Source organism: Chiloscyllium plagiosum, unplaced genomic scaffold (genome assembly GCF_037043375.1).
Source record: "Chiloscyllium plagiosum isolate Xiang-an unplaced genomic scaffold, Cpla_swu_hap1 HiC_scaffold_2, whole genome shotgun sequence".
Classification (NCBI taxonomy): domain Eukaryota; kingdom Metazoa; phylum Chordata; class Chondrichthyes; order Orectolobiformes; family Hemiscylliidae; genus Chiloscyllium; species Chiloscyllium plagiosum.
In genome coordinates, this window is record NW_028270140.1 from 109030097 (window position 1) to 109045387 (window position 15291).

Genomic DNA, 15291 nt, shown 5'->3' on the forward strand with positions numbered 1-15291 from the left:
TGAATCCAGGATCGAATGTAGCCTCTCTGGTACCTGGATCTAGCATGTTACTAAGTGACTGTGGAGCTCTTTGATATCTACTTCATGGTTCAAGTGTCTCAGTTAGAATATAATGTTTTTAGGTTTTGGAATTAAAGTTTGAAATAGAAAAAGTTAACATACAAGTACACCAAGTAATTTAGAAGGCAAATGGAATTTTGGCCTCTATTGCTAGGGCATTGGAGTTTAAGAAATAGGGAAATCTTATTAAAACTCTACAGAGTTGGTGAGGTCACACTCAGTACTGTGTACGTTAAGGTACTTGTATTTAACAAAGAATATATTGGCACTAGGGCCAGTTCAAACAGATTGACTAATCTGATTCCTAGGATGAAGGGGTTGACTTATCAAGAACATCTAAATAGGTTAGGTCTTAGTTCATTAGAGTTTAGAAGAATTAGGGTGATCTTGAAGCATCAAAATTCTGAGGGGTTTGATAGAGTAGATGTTGAGAGGATATTTCCGCCAGACAGAAATTCTCAAACTAAGGGACATAGTTCCAGAAAAAAGAAGTGTTCATTTAAAACGGAGATGTGAAGGAATTTCTTCTCGTACATAATGTATGAAATTCACTATCCCAGAGAATTATGGAAGCTGAATCATTTCAAATATTCAAAGAAGAGGCAGATTTTTGAGATATTGGTATTCAGGATAGATGGGGAAGAAGGAAAGGAGGAAGGGTGTCAGTAAAGTTTTGAGAAGAATATTGCAGTGCTGAAGAGAGAATGAGTTGAGGACCAAATCTATCATCATAAAAACGAAATAATTGATGCTCTAAATCTGCAATTAAATGTAAAAATACTGAAAAAGTTAAATAGATCTGGTTGAATCTGTAGAGGGAGAAACAGAATTAACGTTTTGAGTCTCAGTGATCATTCTTTTGGGCATGGAATCAACTTGGTTAGAGTCAAGGCAGTATAGCAGTACCATTTCACGACTGGATATATTCTATAAGTCACAGATTGGAAAATGGTCACTGACAGCTGTGAACTCTGAAGGCTGACTGTTTGTTTGGAAGAGACTAGAAATGAGAAACATGCAGAACAAATGAAAACTGGTGAGTCATATATCTCCTTGGGCTACTATTATCTTCAGCAAATGTGGCAGTGTTGGTCACCATGGTACAAATCAATGTCTTGAGGTACAGGAGACTGTCACTGTGTGTTGTGTAATGCTGCTGGAAACGGGTATCAAAAAAGGCCATCAATATCAAACTGTTTCAAACTTTGATGTCCGGTGGTAGTTCCAAAAGAAGATAAGATATGCAGAGAGCAGAGAATAGGAAGTTCAAAGTTCAGATGTCAGGATAGTGCAAATGGGGTAAAACTGTTCTAATTGACGGGAGAATCTGGAATCAGATTTGAGCTGGTAGACAGAAGAAGCAATAGTATTGAAAAAAACTTTCATGCAGCGATTGATTTGGATCTGCAGCCTGAGAGAGTGATTGAAGTGGCTTCAGACAAGACTCTCAAAAGGAAATTGAACATTATTTGAAAAGTAGGGGAAGTGAAACTAGGGAAGTTGTATTTTCAAAGAGCTAACAAGAACACCATTGGACTGCTGGTGATGCTTGCTGATAATTGTGCAGTGTCCAGTATTGTTTGTAATTTCTCAATTGCCTGGCGCAAAACCTGGATGGCATCCAGGCTTGAGAGGATAAGAAGCAAGCAACATTGCCTAGCACTTGTGTGGTGTGAATGATCATCTGCAACAGGAGAAAATCTAACCAACTTCCTTTGGTGTTCATTGAAATTCTGCATGTTGCTATTAACCTGAAATCTTACTGGAGTGGCAGGGAAAATATTTTAGCTGCAAGAGCAAGTCAGAGGCTGTGAATAGTACATTGAGTAACTTGCCTCCTATATTCCCAAAGCCTGTACAGAGTTTGTGCAATATTACTTGAAGAAGTGAACATGCTAGTCACCAGGATATTGACCTTGTGACTAGCACCCATTGTCAGCCCAGGTTGCACCATGAGTGTGCAATATGTTTCTCTGTAACAACAACTGGTGAACTTCCATAACAAATCAGACTATTATTACGAAGCCTAAACATATCCATGAATAATCTAAACCTCTATAATTTACTGTTCCAGAGTGGGATGGTAACTTTATATTGGAAATGCAAAAGAATACAACATTTATCTACAAGACACAAGTCAGTAATATGATTGTTTTATTCTCTACTCAACTGGGTGAGTTCAGCTCCTAAAACAATCAAGAATCTCAGCACCATCAAGGTTAAAGCATGTTGTTTGATTGGAACCTCTTTCCTCACCTTTAAATATTTATTCAAAATTATAGCTTTGTGTACCATCTAATCCTTGTACAGTGTAGATGTATTTACAACATATGTGCTGTCGTGGTTCGAGAGAATGGTTCATGATCACCTTATTAAGAGCAATTAGGGATGGCATAAATGCTGGCCTTATCATCAATACTGTCATCCTTCTGACCTCCTCAAATAGGGGAACTTGTTATTTTTTTTCTATATCTTTCCCTAGTTATAGTTTCCTCTCAAAAGAAAAAAATCACTGAAGTGCAAGAATTGTAGAGTAGTGATAATGGAAGACTTCAGCTCCCTCAATTTTCAATGGCAGAGTGATTGTGTTCAAGGGGGATTTCCTGAATTGTGATCACAAGAATTTTCAACATCAACATGTTTCCTGCCCTCTTGAAAGCTAAATCGAGCTTTATGGAATGAAGTTTTGAGATTGAAAATGTCTCTGTCAAGTAGCACGTCAGGAATAGGGATCACAATAACCTAAAAACCCATGATAATTTATGGAGAATGATATCTGGGTGTTCAGAGTAAGAAAAAAAAGGAGGGTGACTAATTTCAGTGAATTATTAAGGGATATGGTTGGATTGAAACTGAGACAGGCAATGGAAATGTAATTGAGTCATGGATGGCCTTTTTTTTAAAAGAAAAGAAATTATGTTGTTACAGTCTAGGTGCATCCCTACTTGGAGTTAAGAGGGCAATCAAAGTCAAAAGTGCCTGATTGCTAAAGGGATTTGGGAATAGGATGAATCAGGAAGGTAGGAGAGAAATATTCTCAAACTACTCCTTTACTCACTTTCCTCTGACATTTAGGTTTTTTAAACATTTTTTTGTAATGCACCCGCTCATTTCCTGCTGACTCTCCATTGCTATTTTTAACCATCGTTCTCTTATGTTGTTCTTTTTCTGATGCACTTTAGGAAGAACATGGAATGGGTATAGAGACTGGTTTAGATAAAGTGAACAAAGAAAAGCTATTCCTGTTTGCAGATGGTACAAGAACTAGGAAATGGTTTAAAATTTTGGAAAAGAGATATGGGGTGTGTGAGGAAGATTTTTTAAATAATTAGTAAGTGAGAATGCCCTAAGAAGCTGGTGGAAGTACTGATGATAAAAGACTTTAATAGGATATTGGCTGGACATTTGAGAATAATCTTGCAGAGCATTGAGGATAAAGTAGAAAAATGGGGCTGAGTGGATGGCTTAACACAGAGATAGCATGGAATCGAATGAGCAAATGGCTTCCCTCTGTACTGACACGACTCCATGACTGAGAGATTATGGAGAATACAGGCTTGTCCTCTCCGGAATAAAGAAGGCTGAGAAAGTTTGGTAAACACATTTAAAAAAGATGAAATGCTAAGACAGAATAATAAAGGAGAAAATGCCTTTAGTGCTGAAGGGTGCATAACTAGAAGCACAGATTTAAGATTGGTAAAAGAACAGGTGGAGAAAGAAAAATCCACTTTTGTTTGAATGGTCAGGATTTGCTGTGGCTGCAGGATTGGTGGATACAGGTTCTATTGTGCACGTTAAAAGGAAATTGGGTAATTACCTGAAAAAGGGAGAAATGCAGGTTTGTAGGGAAAGAGGATGATTGGAGCTAACTGCTCTTCAAAAGTCTACACGTTGAATGTGTCAAAAGGCTTCTGTATTGTACTGTTCAATGATAAGTTTGGTTTTTTGTTTCTGTCAGAACTGTGAAACAGATTGGATGGATTATGGTTTTTCTGCTCCTTAGTTTAATGTGATAGATTTTAGGGGATCGGACTTTGATATTCCATTCTTTGATTGAAGATGCATGAATCCTTTATCTAAAAAGTAACAGAGATTTTAAAAATATTTTGTTATTCTGGTTGTCTTACTGAATGCTTTTTAGATATCAAGGCAAGTGTTAAATTTAATAAAAGTTTTAAATTTGGAAGGAAATTATAACTGTCATGGTCTTTGCATTGTATGTTGTAAGATTAATTTCTGGAAGAGCTACAGAGAACCTAAGCAAACGTTTACCTGATTTAGGAGTGAAAGACCCTAAAGCAGTTATATAAATGAGCATTGTGCAAAAGCAAGAGCATTGATGCCCTGGCTAGGTACTTGCGTTCATCTGACCAGTCAAGCTGTGCATGTGTGGGACTAAGAATCAAAAGATTTTTGTTGATTGGGATTTCTGTAGAGCAAGAGTCTTAGAGGGGCAGAATTTGTTAAGTGCATCCAAGAGGGTTTCATGAAACAATATATAGATAGTCCAACTAGAGAAGAGGCCATACTGGACAGGTTAATGAGCCTGGCCAAGAGACTGACCTTTCAGTGGGAGAGCATTTTGGAAATAATGATGACAACTCCTTAAGTTTTAAGATAATTGTGAAGAAGGATAAGTCAATTTCTTGCAGAAATGTACAAAATTGGGGCAGGGCAAATTATTGTCAGTATTGGGCAAGAGCTCAGGAACTGCTAACAGGCAAGTCCACAAGATTGATGAGGGCAGATTGGTAGATGTGATCTATATGGACTTCAGTAAAGCATTCGACAAGGTTCCCCATGGGAGACTGAAAAGCAAGGTTAGAACTCATGGAATACAGGGAGAACCAGCCATTTGGATACAGAACTGGCTCAAAGGTAGAAGACAGAGGGTGGTGGTAGAGGGTTGTTTTTCAGACTGGAGGCCTTTGACCAGTGGAGTGCCACAAGTATTGGTGCTAGGTCCACTTTTTTTCATCATTTATATAAATGATTTGGATGTGAGCATAAGAGGTATAGTTAGTAAGTTTGCAGCTGACACCAAAATTGGAGGTGTAGTGGACAGTGAAGAAGGTTATCTCAAATTACACCAGGATCTTGATGAGATGGGCCAATGGACTGAAGTGGCAGATGGAGTTTAATTCAGATAAATGCGAGGTGCTGCATTTTGGGAAAGCAAATCTTAGCAGGATTTACACACTTAATGGTTAGGTCTCAGGGAGTGTTGCTGAACAAAGAGACCTTGGAGTGCAGGTTCATAGCTCCTTGAAATTGGAATTGCAGGTGGATAAGATAGTGAAGAAGGCGTTTGGTATGCTTTCCTTTCTTGGTCAGAGTATTGAGTACAGGAGTTGGGAGGTCATGTTATGGCTGAACAAGACATTGGTTAGGCCTCTGGAATATTGCATGCAATTCTGGTCTCCTTCCTACTGGAAAGATGTTGTGAAGCTTGAAAGGGTTCAGAAAAGATTTACAAGGATGTTGCCAGGGTTGGAGGATTTAAGCTATAGGGAGAGGCTGAATAGGCTGGGACTGTTTTCCCTGGAGCGTTGGAGGCTGAGGGGTGACCTTATAGAGGTTTACAAAACTATGAGGGACATGGATAGGGTAAATAGGCAAAGTCTTTTCCCTGGGGTTAGCGGAGTCCAGAACTAGAGGACATAGGTTTAGGGTGAGAGGGGAAAGATATAAAAGAGACGTAAGCCGCCAATTTTTCATGCAGAGAGTGGTGCATGTATGGAATGAGCTGTTAGAGGAAGTGGTGGAGGCTAGTGCAATTGCAACATTTAAAAGACATTTGGGTGGATATATGAATAGGAAGGGTTTGGTGGGATATGGGCCAGGTGCTGGCAGGTGGCACTAAATTGGGTTATCTGGTCGGCATGGACAGGTTGGACCCAAGGGTCTGTTTCGTGCTGTTCATCTCTATGACTTTATGACTATTTGAAATGTGGGAGTAATTTAAAGACCTGCTGATCACAGTTCATGACTGGCATGTTCCAGTAAGGAGGGAGGACAAGGATGATAAGGTAAAGGACCTTTGAAGAATGATTGGGGTTGTGAATTTAATCAAAAGCGAAAAAAAACATATGTAGGTTATAGGAAGCTAAAATTGGACAGGGCTTTTGAGGAGTATTAAAAAAGCAGAAAAGAGCTTAAGCAGGGAATTAGGAGAGCCAGAAGGGGCTATGAAATGACCTTGGCAAGAATGGGATTAAAGAGAATCCCAAGGCATTCTACACATACATTAAGAGGATAACTAGGGAGATTGTCGGACCACTCAAGGATAAAAGAGAGAACTTATGCTTGGAGGCAGAGGATGTGAGCGAGATCCTAAATGAGTACTTTGCATCATGATTCAAAGTTAAAATATCTAATACTGGGCAATATGCATTTAATGTGAGAGGTGGAAAGTTCAAAGGAGTTGTGAGGGGCAAGTTTTTTTTCAACAGGGTGGTCGGAGTCTGGAGCATACTGCCAAGGATGATGATGGAGCCAGATACAACGTGCGCATTTAAGGGATTTTTAGATAAGCCCATGAATATGCAAGGAATAGAGAGATTTGGACCAAGGGTGGGCAGAAGGGGTTAGTTTAATTTGGCATCACGTTCAGCTCAACATCATGGGCCGAAGAGCCCATTCCCATACAGTTCTGTCTAAAGGTAAAAATGAAGCATTCCGATGACACGCAACAGCTTTTGCTTTGATGGCAACAAAATGAGTCCAATGTAAGTGGAAAGGCACTAAATTTGTTTTCAGACAAGCACTGAACAAATCAAAGAAGTGACTCAGGATTTTGCCACCCACTCTTTATAGACAAAAACTCATCCAAAACATCGCGAGAGGAATCTGGACTAGAAACATGGGCTGCCTTTTCAGAGAAGTTGATTCAAGTAGAGTTGAGATACATTCTCATGAGGGAGAAAGATGGGGCAACCAGAGTCTGATCTCCAATGTGGTGAAGGTGATAGAAAGTAAGATGAAGCAAAAAAAAGGTGTACATAACAGACGGAACAAATAATAATAAGCCTGAATATAGAAAGTTCAGAGAAGTGAGAAAGGAAATGAAAATGTGAGTAGAGACTGACAGCCTATTTCCTTGCTTCTATCTTTGTATGCCTGTCATGATTTGTGACTTTATATTGGTCTGTATCTTATTTCTTTTGTATGATTACCAGTCTCCATACCAATCATATCTTGTATTCAAATTTTGTGCTTTTACCTTTTTGACTGCTCTTTGTTCACATGGAATAAAAGTTGAATGATTTAGGATACATTTTCAAATCATCATCTAATTTGCTGAATGTGTACAAGGAAATTCAGACTGTGTCTGGTAGTTCAAAACTGGAATTGTGGAAGAAAATAATAAAGGGATAAAAGGAAATTTTAAGAAGTGAAATAGCTAAATATACAAGCAATATGAAAGTAGTAAAATGGTTGACCTTTGTGACTTTTTGAGATGCTGTTGGTTATTTGCGATTTTGTCTGGGGACAAATTTACCTAACAACATTGCAAGACCCATAGTCTGCAGTATTACATTTGTCCAAAGTGGAACACTTTTTTTTCCATGTGCACTTGATTAATTTAGTGATTGTTGGGAAAGAACCCATTTTTGAATGGCAGTAATGTTACATCTGTATTCTTGCAGTTTGAAATGGTATCAGCATCCTACAGAAGAACAACTTCAGGCCCTTGCTGGAAAACACCAAAAAGCAAAATCCAGGAAAGACAGGTAATGATTGCTATGATTTCACTTCTTGAACATTGTATGTAGTTTATCTGTCCAATTGTCGTTAAATTAATCTATTTCGGCTTAGTGTCAAGAGCCAGGGAAGATTTCTTTCCAGCTCTTTTGACTCTTAAGAGAGCCCACAGTTGTCATTTTTTTTTCTGTCTTGCTCTTGGGTGTCAGTAGAAACTCAGTGGTACCACTCTTGGCTCTGAGTTGTAATGCTTTGGATTCAAATCTCATTCTAGAAACATGATCTTTCTGACAAGTGTTAAACTGACACTCCTTTTAAGATTGTAAGAAGTAACAGCAGAAATAGTGTTACGACACAGGGTAAACACATCTGCCAATTTAAACCAGACACATGGAAAAGCTTGCCTCGCCTCGTAGTTTTTTTTTAGATTACTTGCAGTGTGGAAACAGACCTTTCGGCACAACAAGTCCACACCAACCCTCCGAAGAGCAACCCATCCGGACCCATTCCCCTACATTTACCCCTACACCTGACCATGCGGGCAATTTAGCATGGCCAATTCACCTGACCTGCACATTTTTGGACTGTGGGAGGAAACCAGAGCACCCGGAGGAAACCCACGCAGACAATGGGAGAATGTGCAAACTCCACACAGACAGTTGCTTGAGATGGGAATTGAACCCGGGTCTCTGGCGCTGTGAGGCAGCAGTGCCAACCACTGTGCCACCGTGCTGCCCTTTGTTCAAGTATGAGTGACACCTCCAATTTTACTGTCATCTGCAAACTACCCAAATTCCACAATTTCATAGAATCATAGAGATGTACAGCATGGAAACAGACCCTTCGGTCCAACCCGTCCATGCCGACCAGATATCCCCACCCAATCTAGTCCCACCTGCCAGCACCCGGCCCATATCCCTCCAAACCCTTCCTATTCATATACCCATCTAAATGCCTCTTAAATGTTGCAATTGTACCAGCCTCCACCACATCCTCTGATAGCTCATTCCATACACGTACCACCATCTGCGTGAAAAAGTTGCCCCTTACGTCTCTTTTATATCTTTCCCCTCTCACCCTAAACCTATGCCCTCTAGTTCTGGACTCCTTGACCCCAGGGAAAAGACTTTGTCTATTTATCCTATCCATGCCTCTCATAATTTTGTAAACCTCTATAAGGTCACCCCTCAGCCTCCGACGCTCCAGGGAAAACAGCCCCAGCCTGTTCAGCCTCTCCCTGTAGCTCAGATCCTCCAACCCTGGCAACATCCTTGTAAATCTTTTCTGAACCCTTTCAAGTTTCACAACATCTTTCCAATAGGAAGGAGACCAGCATTGCACGCAATATTCCAACAGTGGCCTAACCAATGTCCTGTACAGCCGCAACATGACCTCCCAACTCCTGTACTCAATACTCTGACCAATAAAGGAAAGCCTTCTTCACTATCCTATTTACCTGTGACTCCACTTTCAAGGAGCTATGAACCTGCAATCCAAGATTTCTTTGTTCAGCAACACTCCCAAGGACCTTACCATTAAGTGTATAAGTCCTGCTAAGATTTGCTTTCCCAAAATGCAGCACTGGCTTTTATCTGAATTAAACTCCATCTGCCACTTCTCACCCCATTGGCCCATCTGGTCTAGACCCTGTTGTAATCTGAGGTAACCCTTTTCGCTGTCTACGACACCTCCAATTTTGGTGTCATCTGCAAACTTACTAACTGTACCTCTTATGCTCGCATATATTCTTTAAATCCAAAAGAGAAAATTAAACATCACCTATTTAGTCTGTAAGCCTCCTTTTGTCTTAACGATTCATCTACCTCCCAGTCTATAACTATCTACTAATCCGATAAAGGCCCTGTAAAATTTACAAGGAAACAATTAATTTTCAAGACCAGCCAGCGGTGTCAATCTACCTCTGAATCTTCCAGGCTCGTCTTCGGTCTTCTCTACAGATTTCTCATATGAAAAGGTACCTTTCAGAGAGAGGGTCTGTAGGCAGTTTGTATGGTGCTCTTTGACTCTCTGGCTAACTATTCAAAATACCTGATTTTTATACCCCAAAACATTTAGTTGTCTCATTGGCTTGATGTCGTCAAAACCGGAAAATTCAAAATTAATTGGGTTTTAGTATCTTAGGGCATAATTTAAACATTGCATTTAAATTGTTGTGGAAAACAGCTCAGATCAGTATCTGAGTTACAACTCAAATGTTACATCTTCAAATTATCCAGAACACTGTGTGCCTGCAGTCTGTCACATGACAGACTTACCAGCTTTTTAATTTTCACTCTATCTTAAAGATTTAGTAGAAGCCTACAACTTCATAACAGTAGGTCAATGAGGCCATTAAGCTTGCTCCAGCATTCAGTAAGATCATGGTTGGTCCGTTTGTGGCCTAAAACTACTATTCCTGTCTGTTCCCTTTTGTGTCCAACTCCTTTGGAGACCAAAAGTCTAACTGAGCCTTGAATATATTCAGTGGCTCAACCTCAGATTCCTAAGACTAATGACCCTCTGACAAATAAAATATTTACTCATCTCCATCCTAAATGGGTGACACATTATTTTTAAACTGTGTCCCTAGTTCCAGCTTCACCCTTGGTGAAAATCTTCTTCATACCTACCTAATCAAGACTCCTAAGCTTCATTTGTTTCAATAAGACCAGTCATTATTCTTCTAAACTTCAGTAAGTATAGGCCCATAAGGTGACCTCTTCATCCCAGCAATCAATCTAATATTCCTGAAGTGTTTCCATTGTAAATGTATCCCTTAAGTTAGAAGACTAAAGCTAATACTCTAGGTGCAACCTCAAAAATGCCCCTGTACAGTTGTAGTAAGACTTTCCTAGTTTTATACTCTCTGACCATTGCTATAAAGGTCAATGTTCCTATCGCCTTCCTAATTTCTTGCTGTTCTTTTACTACTGACTTCTTTGTGATTGATGTATACAGTCACCATGTTCCTTTTAATGCCACACCAGTCTGCAGACTGTCTACATTTTATTGGTATTCTACTTTACTTTTCTGTTCTTCCTGTTCAAAGTGGAACTCTGAATTTCCTACATTATTTTACTGCATCAACCAAATTTTTGCCCATTTTAACTAATTTATATCTCTTCTTTAAACCCCTTGTATCCTCCTCACAGCTTATATCCTCATGTATTGTTTGTGTCATTAGAAAGTTTAGTTACAGTACAGTAGGTGCCTTCATCCAATTCATTAATCTAGATTATAAATCATAGAGGTCCTGGCACTGATCTCTGTGGCATTTCACTAGTCCAGTAACCTGAAAAATGGCATGTATTTCTCCCCTCTGCCTGTTGTTTGCCAATCCTGCAAATCACACCCTAACACCATGACCTCTTACCTTGCATAGTAACTTTTTCTATCGCACCTTATCCAATGCCTTTTGGAAATCCAAATATTTTACTGGCATCTCTTTGTGAATTTAATTTCTTACTTTTTTCAAAATCTCTAGTAAATTTGTGAAATGCATTTTTTCTTTCTCAAAAAATGCCTCCTTGATTCTCGAATTTTCATGATGACTAAATTCTGTTAACTGGGCTATAGTTTCATGCTTTCTGTGCCTCTCCTTTCTTGAATAGACGTATTAAATTTGCCCAGCTAAAAGCACTGAGACCTTTAAAAAAGGTGGGCAATTTTGGAAGTTGACAACTGATACCTGCGCCGTCTCTGCAGCCATGCTTTTAAGAACCAAGGATTCAGCCCTTCAGGACAGGGGACTTATGTTAACCTTTAGCGCCATTAATTCTGCTCAAACCTAAACTCAAGGCCTGTCTGTGCTCTCAACTGCATGTTAAAAATTCTGTGCATGATTTCAAAGAGAGGTAGGAGAATTCTCACTGCTGTTCTCAGCCAAAATTTATGCCTCGACCAACATCTTGAAAAATAAGGCATAACAAGTGACTGAGGTGTCAGTGGGGGAGCATTTTGGGGCCAGTAATCATAATTCTATTAGTTTAAAAATGTTATGGAAAAGGATAGACTTGTTATCTCTTGTTATCTCATTTTTGAATGAGATAACAAGAGTTCAGATACAGTATGTTCCTGTTAGTAAAAAGGGCAAGGCTGGTAGGTGTAAGGAATGTTAGATGATGAGAGAAATTGAGGCTCTGGTCAAGAAAAAGGGGACAGATGTCACATATAGACAACTGGGATTGAGTATAGCCTTAGAGGAGTATAAGGACAGTAACAGTATAGTTAAAAGGGAAATCAGGGGGGCAAAAAGGGGATATGAGGTAGCTCTTGCAAATAGAGTTAAGGAGAATCCAAAGAGATTCCACAAACATGTTAATGCCAAAAGAGTAAATAGGGAAGAGAATAGGATCCATTAAAAATCAGCAAAGCCATCTATGTGTGGAATCCACAGGAGATGAATAAGATACCAAACAAATATTTTACTGTGGAGAAGGACATCGAAGCTAAAGAATTTAGAAAATTGAGTAATGATACCTTAGTGTCCTTTATTAGAGGAAGTTAAAAATCTCAGATCAGCAGGTTATAGTCCTACAGGTTTATTTCTAAGTACAAGCTTTCGGAGCACTGCTCCTTTGTTAGGTAGCTAGTGGGGCAGAATCTTAACAGCAATGTAGATTCGTTCAATATATCGCATCAGTTGTATGACATCTTGATCTTTTACTAGAAATTCTGTGTCCGATGATCCTGCCCTACTAGCTACATGATGAAGGAGCAGCCCTGCAAAAGCTTGTACTTTCAAATAAACCTGCTGGATTATAACCTGGTGTTGTGTGATTTTTAACTTTGTCCTCTCAGTCTAACACTGGCACCTCCACATATTAGAGAAGAGGAGGTGCTGGACATCTTAAAACACATAAAAGTGGATATAACTCCCAGGACCCAATTAGTTGTGTCCTGGAACTTTGTGGAAAGCTAGTGCAGAGATTGCTGGACCCCTTCCTGAGATGCTTGTATCATCAATAGCCATTGGTGAGGTGCCAGAAGACTGGAGATTGACTAATATGGTCTGATTATTTAACAAAGATGGTAAGGCAAAGCCAGTGAACTAGGGACCAGTGAGCCTGATGTGAGTGGTGGGCAAGTTGTTGGAGGGTATTCTGAGAGACAAGATTTGCATGCATTTTGAAAGGCAAGGACTGATTAGGAATAGTCAACATGGCTTTATGTGTGGGGAATCGTGTCTCACTAAATTGATTAGTTTTTTGAAGAAGTGACAGAGAAGAGTGATGAAGGCAGAGTGATAAATGTTGTCTGTATGGACTTCAGCAAGATGTTCAACAAGATTCCACATGTTAGACTGGTTTGCAAGATTGGATCACATGGGTGCCTAGCCAATTGACTGTATACAAAATTGGCTTGAAGGTAGGAGGAAGAAGGTGGTGGTGGAGGATTCTTTTTCAGACTTGAGCCCTGTGACCAATGGTGTACTGCAGAGATCAGTGGTGGATCCATTGCTTTTCATCATTTTATATAAATGATTTGGATGTGAATACAGAAAGCATGGTTAATAAGTTTGCAGATGACACCAAAATTGATGAAATAGACAGTGGAGAAGGTTATCTCCGAGTAAAATAGGATTTTGATTAGATGGGCTAATGGGGCTGAAGGTTGGCAGATGGACTGTAATTTAGATAAATGTGAGGTGTAATTATGCATTATGGTAAGGCAATCCAGTGCAGGACTTGTACACTAAATGGTGGGGGCAAGTGAGGAATGCAGATGCTGGAGCTTAGAGTCGATAGTGTGGTGCTGGAAAAGCTTAGCAGGTCAAGCAGCATCTGAGGAGCAGGAGAGTCGACGTTTCGGGCAAAAGCCCTTCATCAGGAATGATGCTGAGAGCCAAGTGGATGGTGAGATAAATGGGAGGGGGGTGGGGGGTGGGGGGTGAGGCTGGGGGAAAGGTAGCTGAGAGTGCGATAGGTAGATGGAGATTGGGGTAATGGTGATAGGTGAGAGGAGGGTGGAGCAGATAGGTGGGAAGGACGATGGGCAGGTAGGACAAGTCATGAGGACAGTGCCGAGTTGGAAGGTTGGATCTGGGATAAGGCAGCGGGAGGGGAAATGAGGAAACTTGTGAAATCCACATTGATGCCAAGGGGTTGGAAAGTTCTGAGGCAGAACATGAGTAGTTCTTCCTCCAGGCATCAGGTGGTTAGGGACAGGTGTTGGAGGAGGCCCAGAACCTGCGGAGTTGGAGGGGGAGTTGAAGTGTTCTGCTCTCTCCATCAGCAGTGATCGACTCAACACTGACATTTTCTACAAAACGACCAACCCTCACAGCTACCTGGGCTAGACCTCTTCCCACCCTGCCTCCTACAAAAATGCTATCCCTTATTCACAATTCTACTCTCAGCTATCTTTCCAACCCCTCCCATTTATCTTACCACCCTCTCAGCCTCAATCCTGATGAAGGGCTTTTGCCCAAAACATTGACACTCTTGCTCCTTGGATGCTGCCTGACCTGTGCTTTTCCAGCATTCTTGACAGTAAATGGTAGTCCCCTGGCGAGTATTACTGAGTAAAGAAACCGAGCAGTGCAGCTGCATAGTTCCTTGAAAGTGAGGTCACAAGTAGGCAGGATGGTGAAGAAGGCGTTTGGTATGCTTGTCTTTATTGGTCAGTACATTGAGTGTAGAAGTTGGGATCTCATTTTGCGGCTGTACAGGACATTGGTGATGCCACTGTTGGAATACTGTGTTCAGTTCTGGTCTCCCTGCTATCAAAAACATGTTGTTAAACTTGAAACGGTTCAGAAAAGATTTACAAGGATGTTGCTGGGATTGGAGGGTTTACGGTATAGGGAGAGGTTGAATAGGCTGGGGCCTTTTCTTCCCTGGAGTGTCAGAGGCTGAGGGGTGACCTAATATTGGTTTATAATATCATGAGGGCTTGGATAGCGTGAATAGCTTAAGTCTTTTTCCCGGGGTAGGGCAATGCAAAACTAGAGGGCATAGGTTTAAGTTGAGAGGGAAAAGATTTAAAAGGGACCTGAGGAGCAACTTTGTCACACAGAGGGTTGTGCGTTATAGGATGAGCTGCCAGAGGAAGTGGTAGATAGAGTCAGGTACGTTATATCATTTGAAAGGCATGTCAATGGATATATAAATAGGAAGGATTTAGAGAGATGTGGGCCAAATACTGGCATATAGGATGAGATAATTTAGGATATCTAGTCAGTATGGATGAGTTGGACCAAAGGGTCTGCTTCTGTGCTGTATAACTATGACTCTATCTTGAAAGAAGATGTACCATTATTATCCTATTGCTATTTGTGTTTCCTACATTAAACTTATCACCACACTTCAGAACAGGAGTTCATTGTTTTCAAAGCACTTCTGATCATCTTTAGTCATGAAAAATACTATCTAAATGCAAAGTTTGCCTTTACTCTTCAGCCCTTGAGCCTCTTCTCTGCCCTTCCTACTTTGTGCATTTGCTTCCCCTTATACTTGCAAAGGGAGTAGAAGATCAAGTGAAAGATGCAGAGGACAAAAGGTGACCAAACAAGAGGGAAAGACAAAG

General features: G+C 40.3%; 1 protein-coding gene across 8 annotated transcripts in view; it reads left to right on the plus strand.

Annotated features, from left to right (window-relative positions):
- tmem161b (transmembrane protein 161B) overlaps positions 1 to 15291 on the plus strand; it is a 104016-nt gene that overhangs the window by 17261 nt on the left and 71464 nt on the right. For all 8 annotated transcript variants that reach the window (XM_043708692.2, XM_043708683.2, XM_087999558.1 and 5 more), the window contains one exon: positions 7710 to 7793. In XM_043708692.2, coding sequence (XP_043564627.1) covers positions 7710 to 7793 — 84 coding nt within the window. The remainder of the gene's footprint in view (positions 1 to 7709; positions 7794 to 15291) is intronic.